The following is an 18,209-nucleotide window of genomic DNA, read 5'->3' as shown; positions in this document are numbered from 1 at the left end:
GATGTTAGAAATATTAGAAAATTGCTGTCAAGGCTGCGGTAAGGACAAAACATCAAATTTCGAGAAGTTCGGTAAAATCGCTCTGTTGATGAAGACTGACAGCTTTCAACCAGACACAGAGACACATTCACTTGGCAACGCTCAAAAATTCAACAAGTCAGCTGTTACATATACCCGACTGCAACGCGTTAAACTTTGTTTTGGCACGACGAGCAGCCAGACACTTTTTTTTTTTTTTTAAATGCTCATTCCGTGCCAGCTGGAGATTTTCACTGCAGCTGTTTTACGCACGGCGGTCGCACAGCGCGCATCACCATCAGCAGAAGCAGCACGGCAGAAAAAAATATTTTTCTCTCTCTCTGTCTCTCTCTTTATCTCTTCATCTACTGTTTTCCACCGGAATGGATTAAATCGCATTGTTAAAGCGAAACGAATGCACCACGCTTTGAGTTTACAGCTTGCCTTACCTTGAGTTGTCGCGGCTCTGGAGAAGTGTGGGTGCGTGTGTTTGCAGCCTCACTCCCCACCACCACCACCACCACCAGCAGCAGCAGCACCTCTCCTTATCCTAAATGGAAACTCTGGTCCTACTTGGGCTACCTGGAACTCGAAGTGAGGAGGGAGGGGGGGGAGGGGATATAGCACCGATAACGTTTCTCAGTTGATGTAATAAGAGCGTCAGTCAGTCAGGAGAGGTGAAGTAACCGCAGCCCCTGCTCTGGCACGACTGTCTGTTCTTCGGTGAGAATTAGTTTGCTTGTTTCTGACTGCCGCCCTCCCTCCCACTCACTCACTCTCACTCACTCACTCACTGTCTCCCACCCATGAGAAATAAATAATCTTTCATCTCTCTCTCTCTCTCTCTCTCTCTCTCTCTCTCTCTCTCTCTCTCTCTTTCTCTCTGCCTAGCAGGTGGGCATCTTTGAATAATGTGAGATCATTATTAAAGGCTATTGGAGGCCCAAATGTGTGTCCTCCACCCCCTCCCAAACAAACCCTGCTTGCTTTTAGGGTTAAACAAAACTGTGTGTGTGTGTGTGTGTGTGTCTGTGCATGTTGGTGCCATCAGAGTTGCTCCGGCTGTCCGGTGTGTGTGTGTGTGTGTGTGTGTGTGCGTGCGTGTGGGTGCGCGGGCAGCGGATTGGGAGTGGTCGGGATTAAACCATGGGATTATAGCCTACCTCAACATTCATCATTTCATCTCACACACTGGAAGCACACACACTGGTGGACAATGACATCAGCCTTTGGCAGACGCAGACAGACAGATTCATGTGGGTAGAAATGGAGAGAGACACAAGAGAGGAGAGGAAGAAGAGAAAAGGAGAGGAAGAAAAAAGAGAGATCTGTAGGGAGAGGGAACCTTTGACCTCGCAGACTGATCCATGTAAATTTAATACTTCATGCAAAATCAGGCTATGGCGAGGGTGCAGAGAGGGGTGGATGTGTGTGGTTGGAGATGCAATGTGGCTGTGTGCATCCCCTGTGTGTGTGTGTGTGTGTGTGTGTGTGTTTTTCTGTGTACTACATACACACGGCCAAGTCGGTGTATGTGTGCCTGCATACTGACAGATGGCTACTGTAATGACGCAGGAACTAACTACTGGGTTTCTATGTGTCTGTGAGGTTGCATGGCTGTGCACATGCTTGTTAGTGGAAAGTGTGTGTGTGTGTGTGTGTGTGTGTGTGTGAGGGGGGAGAGAGATAGAGGGAGGGAGAGAGAGAGAGAAGTGAATGCTTGAATGTGTGTGAGAGAGAGAGAGCAAGGTGAGTTTGATGCAACAGATATCTCTTTTCTGTTCTAGCAGCCTACACACACACACACACACACACACACACACACACACACACACCAACTGCCTTTTTGTCCAGGTGCTTACAGTCTTTTTTCAGACATTCACAGGAGACCTTGAGTCTGCACTGGCTTCCATTTTCAGAAAAAACATTTGCACAAAGGTGTGTGTGTGTGGGGGGGTGTATGTGGGTGTGTGGGTGTGTGTGAGGCAAAACACTGATGGAAATATCAGCATTAAGTCTCATCAGTGAAGGTTTCTGGTGGTTCTACACTGGCTTCACCCACCGTTGCAGTGCATGTTTATGCCAACTGCAATCACAAGGTTTTGACTAATAAACTTTATCACGCACATCATGTGTGTATGGATGGTGGAGCTGCAGCTTCAAATATTACCATGAAGATTAACTGTCTCAAAATAATACTACATGTAACTATGTGCAGGTCCAGGTCTGTTGTACTGGATTACATTACACTGTCAGGTGTATTTGACAGCAGTGGAGGGAGTATGCAGATCTTTTACTAAATAAAAGTGCCACAAAAATACCACAATGAAACATTACTCTGTTACAAGTAAAAGTCCAGGTACACAAATTTGTATTCATGTTTTTGGACTTTTGACTGAATAGTTTTATGTGAAATACTGAATATATCATATGATAAGGTGGCCCTATGAGACACTGTTTTTTTTTTTTTTTTTTAAAAAAGAGGTCACAAGCCAAAAAGTTTGGAAACCACTGCTTTAATCTAATCAACGCATTGCATTTTATAAACTAATCATAGCTTTTTTTTAAAATCTGAAATCTTAATTTATGAAGTAAACAGTGACTATCACTGTCAGATGACTGAGTAAAAGTATAAAGTAGTAAAAAAAAAAAAGGGAATACTCAAGGAAAAAACAAGTATGTCAAACCTGTACTTAAGTAGAGTAATTGAGAGAGTGTACTCAGTTACTTTCAACCACAGGTATCTGAATGACTAACATGCATGGTCATCAAGTAGTGGACATTGATGGCAGTGGTGATACAAAGTCCTCTGAGGGATCAGCTATGTCTAAGAGAGCATCAGTGCAGGATTCCTAAATGGCAGGCACTGAGGTGTGAGATGACCATTATGTTTCATTATGAGTCATCATCGTGAGTCATTGTATTAGTAATAATAAGCACCGACCTTAACCTCCACGAGTGCATCAGAACTAAGCTAATAAACACACTCACTGTTAACGACCTTCCGCGGCACGGACAAAGCCTGTTTTCTAGCAGGACAGAGAGAAGGGGTCAACTGAATCGTGCCGTTAAAGCAAAAACAGAACCACAGCTGTTGAGATAAAAGTAAAAGAAATGCGCCATAGCTTTGAGGACTCAGAGCGAACGTCCCTGTGCCAAATGTACCATTCGGAGCTGGCAGGCTTCAAGGCCAGCAGCCATCTAGAAGGAGGGCTCAGAGCTCTGGCTCTCCTTCACTCACTTTGTCACATTCTGCTTTCCCTTTCTCTCCCTCGACTTACACTGTTTTATCTCTGTTCCTTTGCTTTCTCTGCTCTCCCTTTATGCCACACTTGGCCTTAGCTCAGTGAATATGTGTGTGTGCTTGTGTATGCTTGTGTGGACGTGTGCGAGATTGGATTCATAACAGCTATAATAAACCTCAGAGGCTTGAATAGAAGTCCAAAAACAATTGATGTATTTTAATAATTATCATCCCGACTGGAGCGTGCGTCTTTGTGCGTGAATGCATGCTCATCTTTATGAGCTATCCTGGCACCCACACACTTGTCTTAACTCTCTGATTTTAAACGCTTGTAATTGTTGTGCATACATAGAGTAATGGTTTGGTACATGGATTTACATGCAAATTTTCTCCTTACAGGCTTAATTTAGAATTAAATCCCTAACAGCCTGCAATCTAGCCTTCTAGTGTATATTTCAAATTTGGCATCAAGTAATATAATGCTATTAGGGCTGTGACCATCTACTGCTTGCACTCCCTTGTTGCTCATGTGCGGGAATGCGCACACACACACACACACACACACACAGATGCACTCACCATGTGTTTTACTGGATTGTCTCCCACTTCCTTTTGTCGGAAGCTTACCCTCCCTTTCTCCCTCTGCCATCCTGCTCGCCCCCTACCCTTTCATCTGGCCTGCCCTCTTCTCCCTCATTCTGTCATTCATCGGCGTCCCTCACGTGGTCACTCTCCTCTCTATTTTTTCCCCCCTTCCCCTTTTGCAATTGCTCCTCCATCTTTTCCTCCCATTTTTCTTCCAGCCCGTCTCTTCATGTGTCTCTCTTTCGCTTCTTCTTCTTCTCCTCTTTTTGTAGCCCTCCACCGGCCCTCCTCTATGGGCTGCGGGCCAGTGTGGGTCAGAGGCAGGCTGTAATTACCTCACTCCTCCTCTGACAGCCATAGTGAAGGAGGGAAAGGAACAGAAAAAGAGAGAAAGAGGCTAAACACAAAGATAAACACACTGATTATTTACTCTCATAATCAAAGCTCAACAAAACCCCCTAATCCATTTCTCCTTTTTTACCACTAAAGGGCAGAAATTAATGTGAATCAGATGCATTTCTGTTATCTGTGCAATCATGTTCACATTAATGCACAATCCAGTTAAGCATGCTGTATCTAATTCCATCCGCTGACAAGGTACATGTCTGCACAGTCCAGCATTGAGAGATAAATAATATAGTAACATAGAATGATTTCTCCCACATGCTTAATGTAGCATAGGAGAGTTGGCCTTAATTGGTGCAGCTATATTTGAGTTGTAATGTAGGGCGGGCAATGCCTCCTTGACTTCAGCACTGGGTTGGGATAAATTTGCATACCTTTAAAAATCAATAGCGGTCTGAAAAAGAAAGGAAAAAAAAACACCAGACATAATGGAATTAACATGAAAAGAAAAACGAACACAAAGGAGAGAACTGTGACTTCAGTGGGTTGTTTTTCACTAAACGTGCCTTTTAGATCAAATCCGGGTCACACTACAGTTTTCCAAATTTTTTTATTTTTTCCCCCCTCACGGTGGCAGCTTAAATGGCAGGAGAACTCATTAGTTAAAGGTTGTAACAGACAGGGGTAAGGATTGTTTGAAGATCTTCAGCTGGATGCGTGGCTCTGAATGCTGTTGTTAATTACCCCAAAACTAGTGAGGAGGAGACGGTGCCAGCATTGGCCGAGGGCCAGCTTCCAGATGCTATTCTTATCCCGGGTGATCGATGATATTTCTTCAGCTGTCTGGATGTTGCAACTTGCTGAGGCAGAGGTCACCAATTATGGAGCGCCAATTACCTTTATTTCCTTCCCTTTTCAGTAAATAGGCAGTATTTCACACACACACACACACACACACACACACACACAGTTGGTGAGGTACACGCTCATAATATATGTGTGTATAACTTATGTGTCCAATTAGATTTGTTTGTTCGCTTTGGAAAAAATGCCTGTTTGTTAGGGTTATAAGTAGTATATATGAGTGAGCAAATAAGGGAACAGATGTGTGTGTGTAACCTGTGTAACAAATTAAAATCATATAACGAGACAAAAAAGAAGACCCAATAAGACAATGAAGGAAAGGGGGGAAAAAACAATTTCATGTCTGCACACATATATATGAAATTAAAAATAATGATACTAAAATCAAGCAAGATAAAATAAATGCCAGTGAGTCCAATACTAAAATGAAAGGAAACCTAAATGTCCTGAGATGGCTGGCAGCCCTCACACTCAGGAAGGCGGGAGAAGGAGTGAGGAAGTGAGCTACTGTACATGTTACCGGTAAGCCCTCTTCCTCAACTAGGTTGATTATTTTAGGCACTGTGAGATTGATTTTGAGGCCCTGTGGGGGCCTTGCAGGGTCTATGTGAGTGAAAGCGAAGGTGCGCATGGACCAAAAAAGGAGGTAGAATAAAAGTTAGGACAGGGAGGATCGCAAACGGAGAGGAGGGGCAGGAAGATGGGAGGAGAGGAGAGGAGAGGAGAGGAGAGGAGGTGGTCCCCAGATTCCTGAGGTTATTAATAAGATTTTGTCTTCAAGGACAATGATGATGACTTAGGTCGAACTATTTCCTCTTTCTCCCGAGGTGTGCCAAGGTCTCTCAGTCAAAAAAAAAAAGGCCCCAGAAATATCTCCATCTCCCATCTTGAAATAGGCTGTCTTTGTTTTTTGAGGAGCAATAACCCTGGAGGACAGAACATGCTAAAATGTTTGATGTCATCATGAAACACTGGCACGTGTAGAATCAGTTTCTCCTTTCTTTGCCATATTGGCGAGTAAAGCATGTGCGTTAGCAACTGGTGTTAGAAGAATCCTGTCAAGAGACAACAGGCAGACAAGACAGAAAAATGACTATTGCATACTGTCCTTGAAGGGAGACACTTCATCTTCTTGCTCTGTCAAACAAGTTGTAGCTTACATCCACTCTTTCTTTGCCATATGTGAGGAGGACCTAGCCTTGACCACTTACAATACGACCCAAAGAAGCAGGATGTTCACTGCCTCCGCCTACGGAGCTGTCTGCATGTGTGCTTTCACTAAGCCATGCAGTTTGATGTCTGAATTCAGCCTGAATTCTTTAATATGAAAGCACAGCAAACTATCTTACCTGTGGGCAAATTTCTCACCACGCCAGCTGTGATCTGTTCATTTTACACCTGTCCCACCGAGTCGGTGCTCCCGGCTAATGACATCTCCTTGGGATCTGGGAACGTTACAAAACATTTCTGCACATGTGAGTTGTGTTGTTTGGTTTACAGCTGCCTGTGGGGAGAGGCTTAAACAAACTGATGACATGATGATCAAAGATGCATCCACACAGCATCCCCCCCTTCATGTTTGAGAGCAAAATGTGAGATTGTGTTTGTCTGCCATCTAGTGGCCAAAGTAAGTCACAGCAAGAACATGAGGAAATGTTGATCTGTGGACCGCTCCTACAACTACTACTGTCTGTGTTAAATTTCATCACATTCACAGTGGATAGAAGATACGTTGTTTTGGGGAAGTAGGTCTTATGAACGCAGATGACTCTTAATCATGAATCTTAAATTTTCTAGACCAAAACCAAGGTGGACCTTCTGTGGGTAATAATAGTGGTAATAATAAATAAGAACAAATAAAAAAAAAAAAAAAAAAACTAGCACCTTCTTTGCAGTCCACGTATTAGTTCTCCACGTAAAAAACACTGTATTTATTACTTTTTTTCATTCGTAATTGCAAATTGCTCTTGCTTTATAGGGAAAGTAAGAAAACGGCTCTATTTCCCAGCATGCAACGGATGTCAACGTCGCTGTTAAATTACCAGGAATTACAAGACGAAAAAGGCAAAAGGAGGAATTTATTTAGCCTTCACTCGACTTTTGTGTCGCTCGTATTCTCACTGTCATAACTACAAGTTCGATATTATTTGCACCAGCACAAAGATTACATGTGCACACTCGGCTCTATTTATACACCGTGTCCGCCATGTTTCCTCTCGTGGGCGGAAGCTCATTGCAGAGGTCACACGCTGAGTGCTCGTCACTCCACCAATCACCTCTGGGAAGGTCTGAGACAAGAGCCAATAGTTACCCTTGCAGGGTATCATCTGATACGGGTGAGCGAGTGTTCAGAAAACATGGGCCATCGTGAGAAGTCGTAGCAGGAGAAGCCCGGTGGCGCATACTAAGAGCACCACCCGGTGGATGTGACTCTCACCGGCTTGAAATCACTCGCGGCTAGCGGAAGAGTGCAATGGATGAGATGGGGCACAGCTCCACAACCCAATTCAGACTACTCTCCCCCCACATTTTCAACCCTTATATGTTATTACTTTATATACGTTACGTTTACGTTACTATACTATAAGAAATAAAATTGTTAATTGACTATTTTAGACTTACAAGGGATGGACAGTTTACTCTGCACTACAAGAATGATCTCAAAAGCCTGTGTTTGACTTTGATGAAGCTGCACTTTACTGGGGAATGTAGAGTCATGATTATTCACTAAAAGTTACTTTTTGTTTTTTAGGTTTAAGCCTGCCGAAATATATAAATATGGGTGACAGATTAAGGGAAAAAATTGAAAGTCAAGAGTGAAGAAACTGGATAACAATGTCCCAATCCATAAAGCACAAGAGGGACTGAAAATGATGTGAATCATATGCTATGGCCTGTGACCTATGGGAGATGTTTGAATAATGTGTTATCACTATCTCACAATGTATATATGGTGCATTGTCATGCTGGAAATATCCATTAGAACATAATAAATTGTGTCCAGCAACAGTACTCAGATAGGCTGTGGCATTCAAACCATGATTGACTGGTATTAAGAGGCCCAAAGTGTGCCAAGAAAACATTCCCCGGACTGGTGACAAAAGGCAGGTTGGATCCGTGGATTTACGCAGGGGCACATGTTTCTATCTGACCCAGTTCCAGGTTCTTATCAGGGTGTGTAGGATTACTCGTACAGTCTGATCTGAAATGGAGACACAGAATTAAAACCTCAAACATCACAACAAGGGTTGAACAAAAGGGCAATCTAATGATCTGCCCTTTTGTCTACCCCTGAATGAATTCTGGACCTTTCCATCCACATAGGACGTGGACTAGAGTTGACAACCGTGGAACAAACCTGTCAGCAATCAGGACACAGATGTCATCTTCCATCTTTTATATTTGTATTTTTCTATTTTTGTCACTCTTGACTCTCACTGCTGTAACAGGTAAATTTCCCACAAGTGGGATAATTAAAGTCTATCTTAACTTATATATATATTATAGTAGCATCTATAGTTTTACAGAGTTCTGGAGTTCTTCAGCATGTGACCGAATACAGATGTGGACAAATTTATTGAAACCCTTACAGCCTTTTGAAGTAATGCTTCATTCCTCTGGAAAATGAAAAGCAATAGTCTCATATATTCTTGCCTGCCTACAGTATGTGATAGAGAAAACTGATAAAACTGTGAAAAGAAATTATTGTTTTATTGTTTATTTTACAAAGATTTGCAAAAACTAGTCTGGATAGATTTGTTAGTACCACTAAAAACGATGATAAATCATTGCATACTAATCATGTTAAATGTTTAACCTTAATTAGTGTCACAGGTGTATTCAATTTCAATCAGCCTATTTAAAGAGAGAAAACATGCCACTACGTAGTTTGGTATCAGAGAAAATTGTAGATACCTCTTAAAGGTAAAGGCTATAAAGACCATTTCCAAGCACCTTGACGTTCCTGTGACTACAGTTACAAATGTTATCAAAAACCAATCACCTTATAGACAACAGGGCTCCATGGGAGAAGACCCAGCCGAACTCCATTACTAAAAAACATTAAAAACATTGGACTATTCTTGAATGGCCTTCTATGTGCCCTGGTCTTAATCCTATTGAACATCTACGGAAAGATAGAAAGATGAAGATCAGAAGAAAAAATGCAGTGTGCAGAGGACACCCTTTAAACCTGACACAGCTAGAGCAGTTTGCTCAGGAAGAGTGGACCAAAATACCGGTTACCAGATGCAGAAATCTCATTGTGAGCTAACGTAATCACTTGTTGGCAGCCACTGCTGCACAAAATATTAAGTTAAAGGTACTGTGCTTTTTGACCATGTCATATCATTTTCATTTTCAAATCAAAAGCAATGTCTGATTTGTGTTAAACATGGAATAAACTATGATTGATGCCATTCATTTTTTGTCATTTAAAATAATTTCAGAGATAGCTGTGGGTTCCTCTTTTTCGTGGATGGGTACCAACAAATTTGTCCACATCCAAATTTTAAAATGGCCTTGCCACGTTTAACCTCACTTAAACAGTGGGCTGGATCTGTGTCAGGACAGATAGTTGGTGAACTGTCCATGACCCACTTTGTTGTAATTATCTGATGAATCTGTTACAGAAATGTGACCCACCATGAGAAATGTAGAGCAAAAACAGAATGGCAGAAGCAGGGGCCGGGTCAGAAGCAATAAATAGTGGCAAAAGCCCAAACTAATCAGGTTATATGGACTAATTCAACTGTCACTGTAAGTAATGTATTTCAGTATTTAGATTTGTTGATGATGTATATTGCAGCTAGATGGTTGAAGAGTTTCGCTACTAGATGAAAAAGCTGCCTTTTTACGGTTTCTCAAATGATTAGAATAATTCCAGTGTTTACAATGAGAGGAGAATTTTGCATTGTACACAATGATTAGAGTAAGATTTAATAATATAAATTTTATAATAGAGTGTTGGAGATGGAGTAAATGAAATATATTAACAAGCAACATACAGCTACTACTACTAAAACTACTACTAATAAAATCTAATCATAAATGCAATTCAAAACCTAATAAACAACAAAAGGTGCAGCAGAGAATTATGGGTTTTAGTTCTAAACTGTGATTGGTAACCATGTTTGTTGACTTCTTTGTGAGGGAAAATGTGAGGACACATGGTCTCTCACATTAGGAACAGATGGGAATAATAATAATAATAATGGGAGTATTAATGGCTTAGATAATGAGGGCATAACATTTTCACTCAGGTAGGACAGAAACATGAGAGTACTGACCCAAAATGCCTGGTGAGATCATCAGTAACAGTTCAACATTCATGCAGAAGTAGTGATAGTATTCATTGATTTACTTGATTTCATTAGTTTTGTGCATTATTAATTGTTTTTTAACTATTTTATTTTTTCATTCTGTCTAATTCTTTAACATTTTTTATTTTTTTTTTTTTTTTTTTTTTAGTATTTTTTGATATGAAACATTGACAGAAGCTTTAAAAAAAAAAAATCTATATGAATATTCCTAACTGATTCATATTCCATCTTATGATTAAGTGACACAAATTGGTCTTCATGCTACTAAAGAAGTGTCTCACTGTACACAAGGTTGCTCACTTTTGAGGAATTTTGGTTCACCTTCTTATGAATCGCCAACTGGAATCAATCACATGGATCAGTTCTGACTCAGCCACACGTGTGTAAGGGTCAGAGAAGAGCCAGAGTTGTATAACTTGTTGTTGTTTGTGGTTTTTACACATATCCTGCAGCATCCCCGACCTGCAGTGAGATTATGTAACAATGACATGACCTCCTCCTCCTCATCCTCCTCCTCCCAACTTGTATGTCCATATTCCTCAGTATGACCTGTGAAAATGAAAACTGTTCATTCAGGCTCACACACACACACACACACACAAATAAACAGACCCAGATACTCTCTGTATGTGTGTTTTTAGACCACTTTTAACTCTAAACAATGTAGACACTTGACATGTGATTTCTGTATTGATGCTGTAGAATAAAGTCTCCTGGGACAGTCGGGGGGTGGATTAGGGTTCCCATAAAAGAGGATGGACACCACTGACTTTTTCAGATATTCACAGAGAACTGAGAAGACACAGTGAGAGGAAGGATCCATAAAGATCATCTGACCTGGAAGAAAATTGAATTATTGGATAATTCAAATATTCTTAGCTACAGTCGAACTCTTCACACTTAGATCATTTGACACCTCTGTAACTTCACTAGCTACAGAGAGGTCACATATCAAAGTGTGCTTTTGTCTTCAGTTTAGATTTGCAAGATATTGCCTCAGGTGTATCTATTTTTTTTTATTTTTTATTTTTTATTTTTTTTGACAGTGGACTTTCAGCATGCCTTTCTTTGTGTTAAACTCCATGCTGCTGTGTGCACTGGTGGGTCACACAGTTTCTTCCTGTATGCTGAAGAATTATACCCTGTGGATTGAGAGGCATGACTGTGCCCAGTGTGTGGCCATAAACACTACCATCTGCAGCGGCTACTGTTACACACAGGTGACAGACGCCATACACTCTCACACACACAAAAAATGAGACATTTTGAAAGAAGTGTTTGATTAAGTGATGTTGATATGTTGACGTACCCTGTAGGAATACTTGATCCTACCTGCTTGTTGCTTGGGTGCCTGGAGGGCAGGGGAGGTGATGGCAAAGATTTTTGTTTCAGCATTTAGTATCAGCATGTACCCCTACTCATTTGGAACCCATCTCCTGTCACACACATCAGCTCATGTAAAAAGTGTCATACTCTGCTCACAATTTCCAACAGCACTGTTTTCACTTTCCACTTTTTCAGGACACCAATCTGAAGGGGCGTTTTGGGAGGAATTTTCTGATCCAGCGTTGCTGTGTGCCTCTCTCCCTGGTGTACCAAGCTACCTGTGTCCCTGGCTGCCCTCAGGGCGGCAACCCGCAGCTCTATTATCCCGTGGCCCACCGCTGTAGCTGTAGGCGCTGTGACACACGCACACACCGCTGCGTCCGCACCAGCCCGGTCTCCTATGACCAGTGCCCCATGATGCCTGGTGGTGTGAACATGGAGCTGGAGCCGGCCTGCTTCGGAAACCTGACAATGTGATGGCAAATGATACAGCTGTCATCCTGATGGACCGGCAGTGTCTGTGCTTGTTTCTGCTTGTTGTAGTGCATGTCAGCTCCTCTGTCTGTTCATATTATGTTTTTTTTCTTCTAATTCCTGAGGCAAGATATTCAAATAAAACACTGTGTTGAGCATGCAATGTAGCTATTGTTGAATATGAATTGTATTGCCTGTGTAAATCAGAATGAATACATATAACAATATGTGGATTTCCACATCAAATAAAAGCCCATTTCTATACCTACTAACATGCTCAGTTAGGGAGAAGAATCTTGTTCAGTGAAATACTGAAACTGAATGCCACTGTTAATTAAGGTGGACTGATGAGTTGCACCTGTGTTTGCCAAGTATTTTCCCCCCTTTTTAGTGTAGCACACTCCCCAATTCAAACAACCAAAGAGGCAGAGCTCAACTTAAATTCAATGCCAAATGCTCACCCCAAAACAGAAATCTTCTTCACAGTAGATGCAGAAAAGGTTCCAGCAACATGCGTAGCCGTACTCTTCACTTTACGTCCCTACTCTCAAGAGACCTAGAATTCAACAAAAGTCCATCAGAATTTGCTGGAAATTAAGGGGAATGTTTGGAAAACTGTGAACTTGAGTTTGTAATACTTAGTCAGAATCAACAGATTGTAATTCTATATTTTTTATCCACATTTGGTATTGATTGCAATACCTGGAACAATCAGGTGGCCATTTGAAAGCTATTCATGAATGCCCCCCCCCCCCAAAAAAAAAAAAAAAAAAAAAAACTCTTCAACAGACTCACTTTTTATTTTTAATTACAAAACACGCCTCGCTTAGAGTCTAAACTGAAGCGTTTACCCTGTGAGGTCTGTGAGGAAAGTTACCCTCAAACAATCTCAGGAAAAGTTGCATCATACATGCTCACCTGGGGTTGACACAGAAACTCATTGGCCCGGATCTCAGGTCTGAAACGCCCCTCGCTGTCGCGCGCGTCTCCTCGCTCCCTCCATTCACTCATTCGGTCGTGCAGCGGCTGTACAGAGGGAGGGTCGGCCAAGAGACTTTGCAGTATTAAATCTTTGACTTCATTTCAAGGTGGGTGGTGCATGCTCTTATGTTTTGTTAGAATACCGCACTGAAATCGAGCTTGCGGTCCTGTTCAGTGTATTGTAGCTGAGAAGTAGCCATAGACTGCCCATTAAAACACAGGGCAGGTGCGCAAAATGTGAAAGTTTAGGTTTATAGTAAGCTTTAAATTTAAAATCAGTCGTACCCCTTACTCTGTGACCAAACTGTGATAGTACAAGCCAGTGGTTGTCCTTAGTACTTAGTCAAAGCATCTGTCTTATCTCCTCCAGACCCTCAGGGAGATCACCGATTACTTTGTTAAACGAAATGGCCACTTGGGGCGCTTTCGAGCTGCTCGAAAGCTGAGCTGAAAAGATTAAAGTTTGAGCATTTGAGTTTCTTATTTATTTCTTACTTTTAATCATTGGTGTGTTTTGATTAGTATATATGACTGACTCTGGATGTACAGATTAAATGTATTTATGCATAAGTGATATAAACCAGACATTGTATTGCAGAACCTTTTGCACTACCAGCATTAATCTAATTTGCATTGTCATATTGTAACCAAATCATCAAGACAGTAGATAAATTATGAATTATAGATTTCTTATGTATGATTTGACACAATCCATTTTGGGATTACAAAGATTTGGACAGAGTCCATATTTGCAACTGGATCTAATTCCCTGACACAGTAGGCAGGTGTATCGTGTAAAGCTATTTGCATTGTGGTTGGATTTTTTGTAAGGTGATGACTGACCCCTGGCTCCATTTCTTGGCTGGCAGCACAGGGGTTGGGGGGTGGAGAGTAATATCAAATTTATCCTTGTATCCGCAGGGCTGGACGTACCGCTATATATATAACCCGAGCTTCTCTCTACTCTTGCCTTGCCCAGTGTCTCTCAGGGACTCTCAGCCTGCTCTCCCTCTGTGGCCTCCTCGTCCTGTGCCGACCAACTTTTGCACTCAGACAACTAAGAACCATGGCCCAGCAACAGCAGATTAGGTATGAGCCACGCCAGCCTGTTATGTAGGCTGCTTGAGGAGAAAAACAGAAATAATGCATGCTTTAGTTATTTCGTTCCGTCACTTTTATGTAGTTAACATGTCTGTTGTTTCTCTAGAGCTAACGTGGAAAGTCATAGAAGCCTTTGGAAGTCATACACATAAGTGTATGTTGTTTGATTTATTCTGTTACAAGTTATTTCTGGATGACCAGATTCCCAGAGGCAGTCACTCTGTATCCAGTTCTGTTGTAATAATAAATGACCTTCCCACACACATAATGTTCTTAATCCTTGTGCTTAAGATGTCAAATCCTTGTTCTGCTTCACTTCACTCTCAGCAGGTTTTGTCACTTTGCCTGACATCGCCCCGCCTTACTCTGTTATTAAAATGTGGTGTGAATAGGAATGACTGTCACACTCGTGTCTGTTCTGACTTGTCCTCAGCCTCCCAGCCAAACTGATCAATGGAGGGATTGCAGGCATGGTAGGAGTCACCTGTGTGTTTCCAATTGACCTGGCCAAGACCCGCTTGCAGAACCAGCGCGGTGGGCAGCAACTCTACAGAAACATGTAAGGCCTGCAGTCGAAGATCACTGATGTTTGTGCTGTCCTCTCCCGTTTCACGTATATCGTGAAAAACCTGTTAAATGGACACAAATGTCCTTTTCTTACCGTGCAGGTTTCTTAAAGTCACCACCTTTTTCAGTGATAACCTAAAGGGCAAAACAGAATCTGACATAGCAGGATACAATGTGATAACCTTCTCTGCATAGCTTATCTGCTTCTCTTTTCTTCTTCAGGATGGATTGCCTAATAAAGACAATGAAATCTGAAGGCTACTTTGGCATGTATAGAGGTGAGACTAGTCAGACTGTCCATACTCGCCCTTTTTAATAAGTGATTGTTGAATAACACCTTGAATAATACATATCCAGAAGGCATTTAGCCTACTTTTGCTGGAGTTTGCTTAACTTGGCAAAGGTAATAGTTTGATTGACAACTTCTGTGAGCCAGCAAATGGCATTAAGTTCTAATCTACCCCACTGTTTTGTTGAATAAATTGTGTTTCATTTGTGGTCAAACTGCTGAATGTCTGTGGTTCGGCAAGAGTGATTGCATTCTTGTTTAATTAGAAAGTAAGTTTTGTCATTAGCAATGCTTGTTATTGCAGGTGCTGCAGTAAATCTCACCCTGGTAACCCCAGAGAAGGCCATCAAACTAGCCGCCAACGACTTCTTTCGCCACCAGCTGAGCAAAGATGGGTTAGTAGTAGCACTGAAAAAGGCTTGTATTGCTATGTCATTCTTGGTTTTTTATATTTGGCTTTTAACTTGGTGTCTGGTCTTCAGTGGCAAGTTGACGGTGTTCAAGGAGATGTTGGCAGGATGCTGTGCAGGAATGTGCCAGGTCATTGTCACCACCCCCATGGAGATGCTCAAGATCCAACTGCAGGATGCCGGCAGGCTAGGTAATTACAGGAGAAGCAGCAGAATGGATTACCAGCATCAAATACTGCTTTGGGATGTTACCTTTTACCCCCTGGTGAAAAACTATGTTTCCTATTAGCGGCCCAGCAAAGGGTGATGCCTAGTGTGGTGACAACTCTGAAAATGGGGGGAACCAGTGCTGTTCTCAGCCGCTCTTACAACACCAGCCCTCAAGCCATACGAGTGTCCGCCACAGATATCACCAGAGAGCTGCTGAGGACCAAAGGAGTCACAGGACTGTACAGGGGACTCGGTGCCACATTGATGAGGTGAGAAGGGATTTAAGCCTAACCGGTTTTCCATCTTTGGTCAGTGCAGCGGTCTCTTAATGTAGTGAACAAGCCTGTTTGTTGCCTCCTACAGGGACATCCCGTTCTCCGTTGTGTACTTCCCCCTTTTCGCACATCTGCACCAGCTTGGTCAGCATTCATCTAAAGACCCATCTGTGCCTTTCTACTGGTCCTTCATGTCTGGCTGCTTGGCTGGATGTGTTGCCGCAGTGGCTGTCAGCCCTTGTGACGGTTAGAGACTCAGTCTGTGCAGATAAATGGTCAATGTTCAGGGGACTGTGAATGGAACATCAGGTTTTTGTACATTCTCAACTAATGTAAGTGTTGTTTATGTTGTGTGCAGTGGTCAAGACAAGGCTACAATCACTCAAAAAAGGAGCTAATGAGGAAACCTACAGTGGAGTGGTGGACTGTGTCAGGTAATCATATCTTTATCTGGATTCCAAACAAATATAACCTGATATAATCAAGCATTGTACCTCACCAGGGTTGGCATGTATGGTATAAGTTCCATGCTAACCCTGCGCTTTGTCCTGCATTACAGGAAGATCCTGCGAAAGGAAGGGCCTGGAGCATTCCTCAAGGGAGCCAGTTGCCGGGCCCTGGTCATCGCTCCGCTCTTTGGCATCGCCCAGGTTGTGTACTTTGTAGGAGTTGGAGAGTTCCTGCTGGGGTACTGCCCCTACAACATCTACTCTGCATAAATAAGCTGTTTCCTAGTCTTTCTGCCGCCTTATTAAATAACAGGCAGCTATGGACCCAGCTCCCTATTTACTGTGTACCTTCTTCATTGTTGGAGGTTTTCAGAGTAAAACGCTAAAGGGACCAGAGGGATGTCATTTTATTTCAAAATGGTCTCAAATTATTCCTTTAGCACGACTATCTCTTATTTAAGAGAGAGAGACTGAAATGTCGATATGGGCTTTAGTGGAGCTTAATGTGAGAAAAGAATTGCTTCCCTCACCAAGGGATTTACTATCCAACCTTGATCACCATTTCACCCATATATATGACTTGACTCCACTCCTGTGGCACCAAACCTTTCCTCCAGTTTCCTTAGATTTAGACCCTACCCCCTAAATGCGTCCCATATCACTTACCCCTCACAGTAACCCTAACCTGTGTATCCCTCGGTGATGGCTTGTACACGGTGTTGCAAAAGAAACCTAAGGGTGCCCAGGAACACCAAACAACAACAACAGAATATTGAACCTTTACTTGAATTGCTTCAATCCTGTTTTAAAGGGTTACATGTGAAACTGGGCCATGGATGTTGATACCGGTCTATGTATATAGTGTATTTGTTTTGGAAGTAGATATAATTTGGCAACTAACTTCTCTCAGAAAATGTTATGCTGTCTTCTAAACAACCTGGTTAAGAAAAGACCTGACAGCTGATAAACAAAACATTTAGACTGCCTCCTATCCACTGGTATTACCCTCTAAGTCTCTAAATAGTTTACCTATTCTCATTATCTAGGCTGCTGTTTAAATAGTTGGTTGTAAGACAATAGCTTACCATACAAGCTTTCTGGTGTTTGTTCTGAAATATAATTGCGGTTGAGGTATTTGGGGTTTTTACTTGGGCACTGTGAATCTTTCCGCGGCAGCCTACACAACTCTCATTACGTAACTTGCAAGCTGAACCTTCTGCAGCTCAACGGCTCAATAAGGCCTTCTGCAGTTGACTTTGGAGAGCAGCTTTTTTGTGGTGAAGGCAATGTTGTTTGATGGCAGTGAACTAGACTGAGGATGGACAAGACTTTGTGGTTGGGATTTCCAGGGCTTTTGGGACCAAGTCGTCTGGGGGAAAAAAAGTGCAACATGACCTACACATAACCACTTTCTCTTAGTTGACTGTGGTTGTTTTCTTGTCTGTTAGAGATGGAGGCGCTCACACACAAATGTATCATGTTAGGCTCTTAGGAGCAGAGGAGAATGGAGTCTGCACTCCTTCTTCATTCATGGGTCAAAGTCCTTTTTAACAATCTTACCGATGTAAATATATATCCTGTATTTTTTCAATTTTCTCAAACTGTAAGTTTAATTCAAATTGAAGATAGATTTAACATTTCAACATGTTAAAAGCAGTTGAGAAGATAATTTATTTATTTTTTAAGTTCATTTTAGAATTACGCATGTAAATACAGATTTCTAAATGCTGAATAAATATTTATAAATGCA

At 41.9% G+C, this 18,209-nt stretch overlaps 3 protein-coding genes across 3 annotated transcripts in view; 2 read left to right on the top strand and 1 right to left on the bottom strand.

The window, feature by feature from the left end:
• camkvl (CaM kinase-like vesicle-associated, like) overlaps nucleotides 1-820 on the bottom strand; it is a 34,247-nt gene extending 33,427 nt beyond the window's left edge. The window contains exon 1 of the mRNA XM_018668204.2: nucleotides 468-820. The gene's annotated coding sequence lies outside the window, so the exon portion shown is untranslated. The remainder of the gene's footprint in view (nucleotides 1-467) is intronic.
• A 10,614-nt stretch (nucleotides 821-11,434) lies between these two features.
• Nucleotides 11,435-12,376, top strand: LOC108877929 (follitropin subunit beta-like). The gene is made up of 2 exons (XM_018668180.2): nucleotides 11,435-11,597; nucleotides 11,899-12,376. The coding sequence occupies exons 1-2, from the start codon at nucleotides 11,436-11,438 to the stop codon at nucleotides 12,178-12,180; spliced, it is 444 nt and encodes a 147-aa protein (XP_018523696.2). The 5' UTR covers nucleotide 11,435; the 3' UTR covers nucleotides 12,181-12,376.
• A 795-nt stretch (nucleotides 12,377-13,171) lies between these two features.
• On the top strand, nucleotides 13,172-18,209 carry LOC108877928 (mitochondrial glutamate carrier 1). The gene is made up of 10 exons (XM_018668179.2): nucleotides 13,172-13,265; nucleotides 14,138-14,247; nucleotides 14,693-14,818; nucleotides 15,049-15,104; nucleotides 15,420-15,510; nucleotides 15,598-15,716; nucleotides 15,815-16,004; nucleotides 16,099-16,256; nucleotides 16,369-16,444; nucleotides 16,570-18,209. The coding sequence occupies exons 2-10, from the start codon at nucleotides 14,225-14,227 to the stop codon at nucleotides 16,727-16,729; spliced, it is 999 nt and encodes a 332-aa protein (XP_018523695.1). The 5' UTR covers nucleotides 13,172-13,265; nucleotides 14,138-14,224; the 3' UTR covers nucleotides 16,730-18,209.

Source organism: Lates calcarifer, linkage group LG6, assembly GCF_001640805.2.
Source record: "Lates calcarifer isolate ASB-BC8 linkage group LG6, TLL_Latcal_v3, whole genome shotgun sequence".
Lineage (NCBI taxonomy): Eukaryota > Metazoa > Chordata > Actinopteri > Centropomidae > Lates > Lates calcarifer.
Note: the sequence above shows the minus strand (reverse complement) of the source record. Positions and strands in the feature narration are given on the sequence as shown.

Bases quoted from the DNA above. Each gene is read 5' to 3' on its own strand.
- LOC108877929 (XM_018668180.2), top strand. From the start codon at position 11,436: ATGCCTTTCTTTGTGTTAAACTCCATGCTGCTGTGTGCACTGGTGGGT. The intron at 11,598-11,898 runs GTGACAGACGCC...CCACTTTTTCAG, and splicing joins GCGGCTACTGTTACACACAG to GACACCAATCTGAAGGGGCG.
- LOC108877928 (XM_018668179.2), top strand. From the start codon at position 14,225: ATGGCCCAGCAACAGCAGATTAG. The intron at 15,511-15,597 runs GTTAGTAGTAGC...TCTGGTCTTCAG, and splicing joins CACCAGCTGAGCAAAGATGG to TGGCAAGTTGACGGTGTTCA. The intron at 15,717-15,814 runs GTAATTACAGGA...GTTTCCTATTAG, and splicing joins GCAGGATGCCGGCAGGCTAG to CGGCCCAGCAAAGGGTGATG.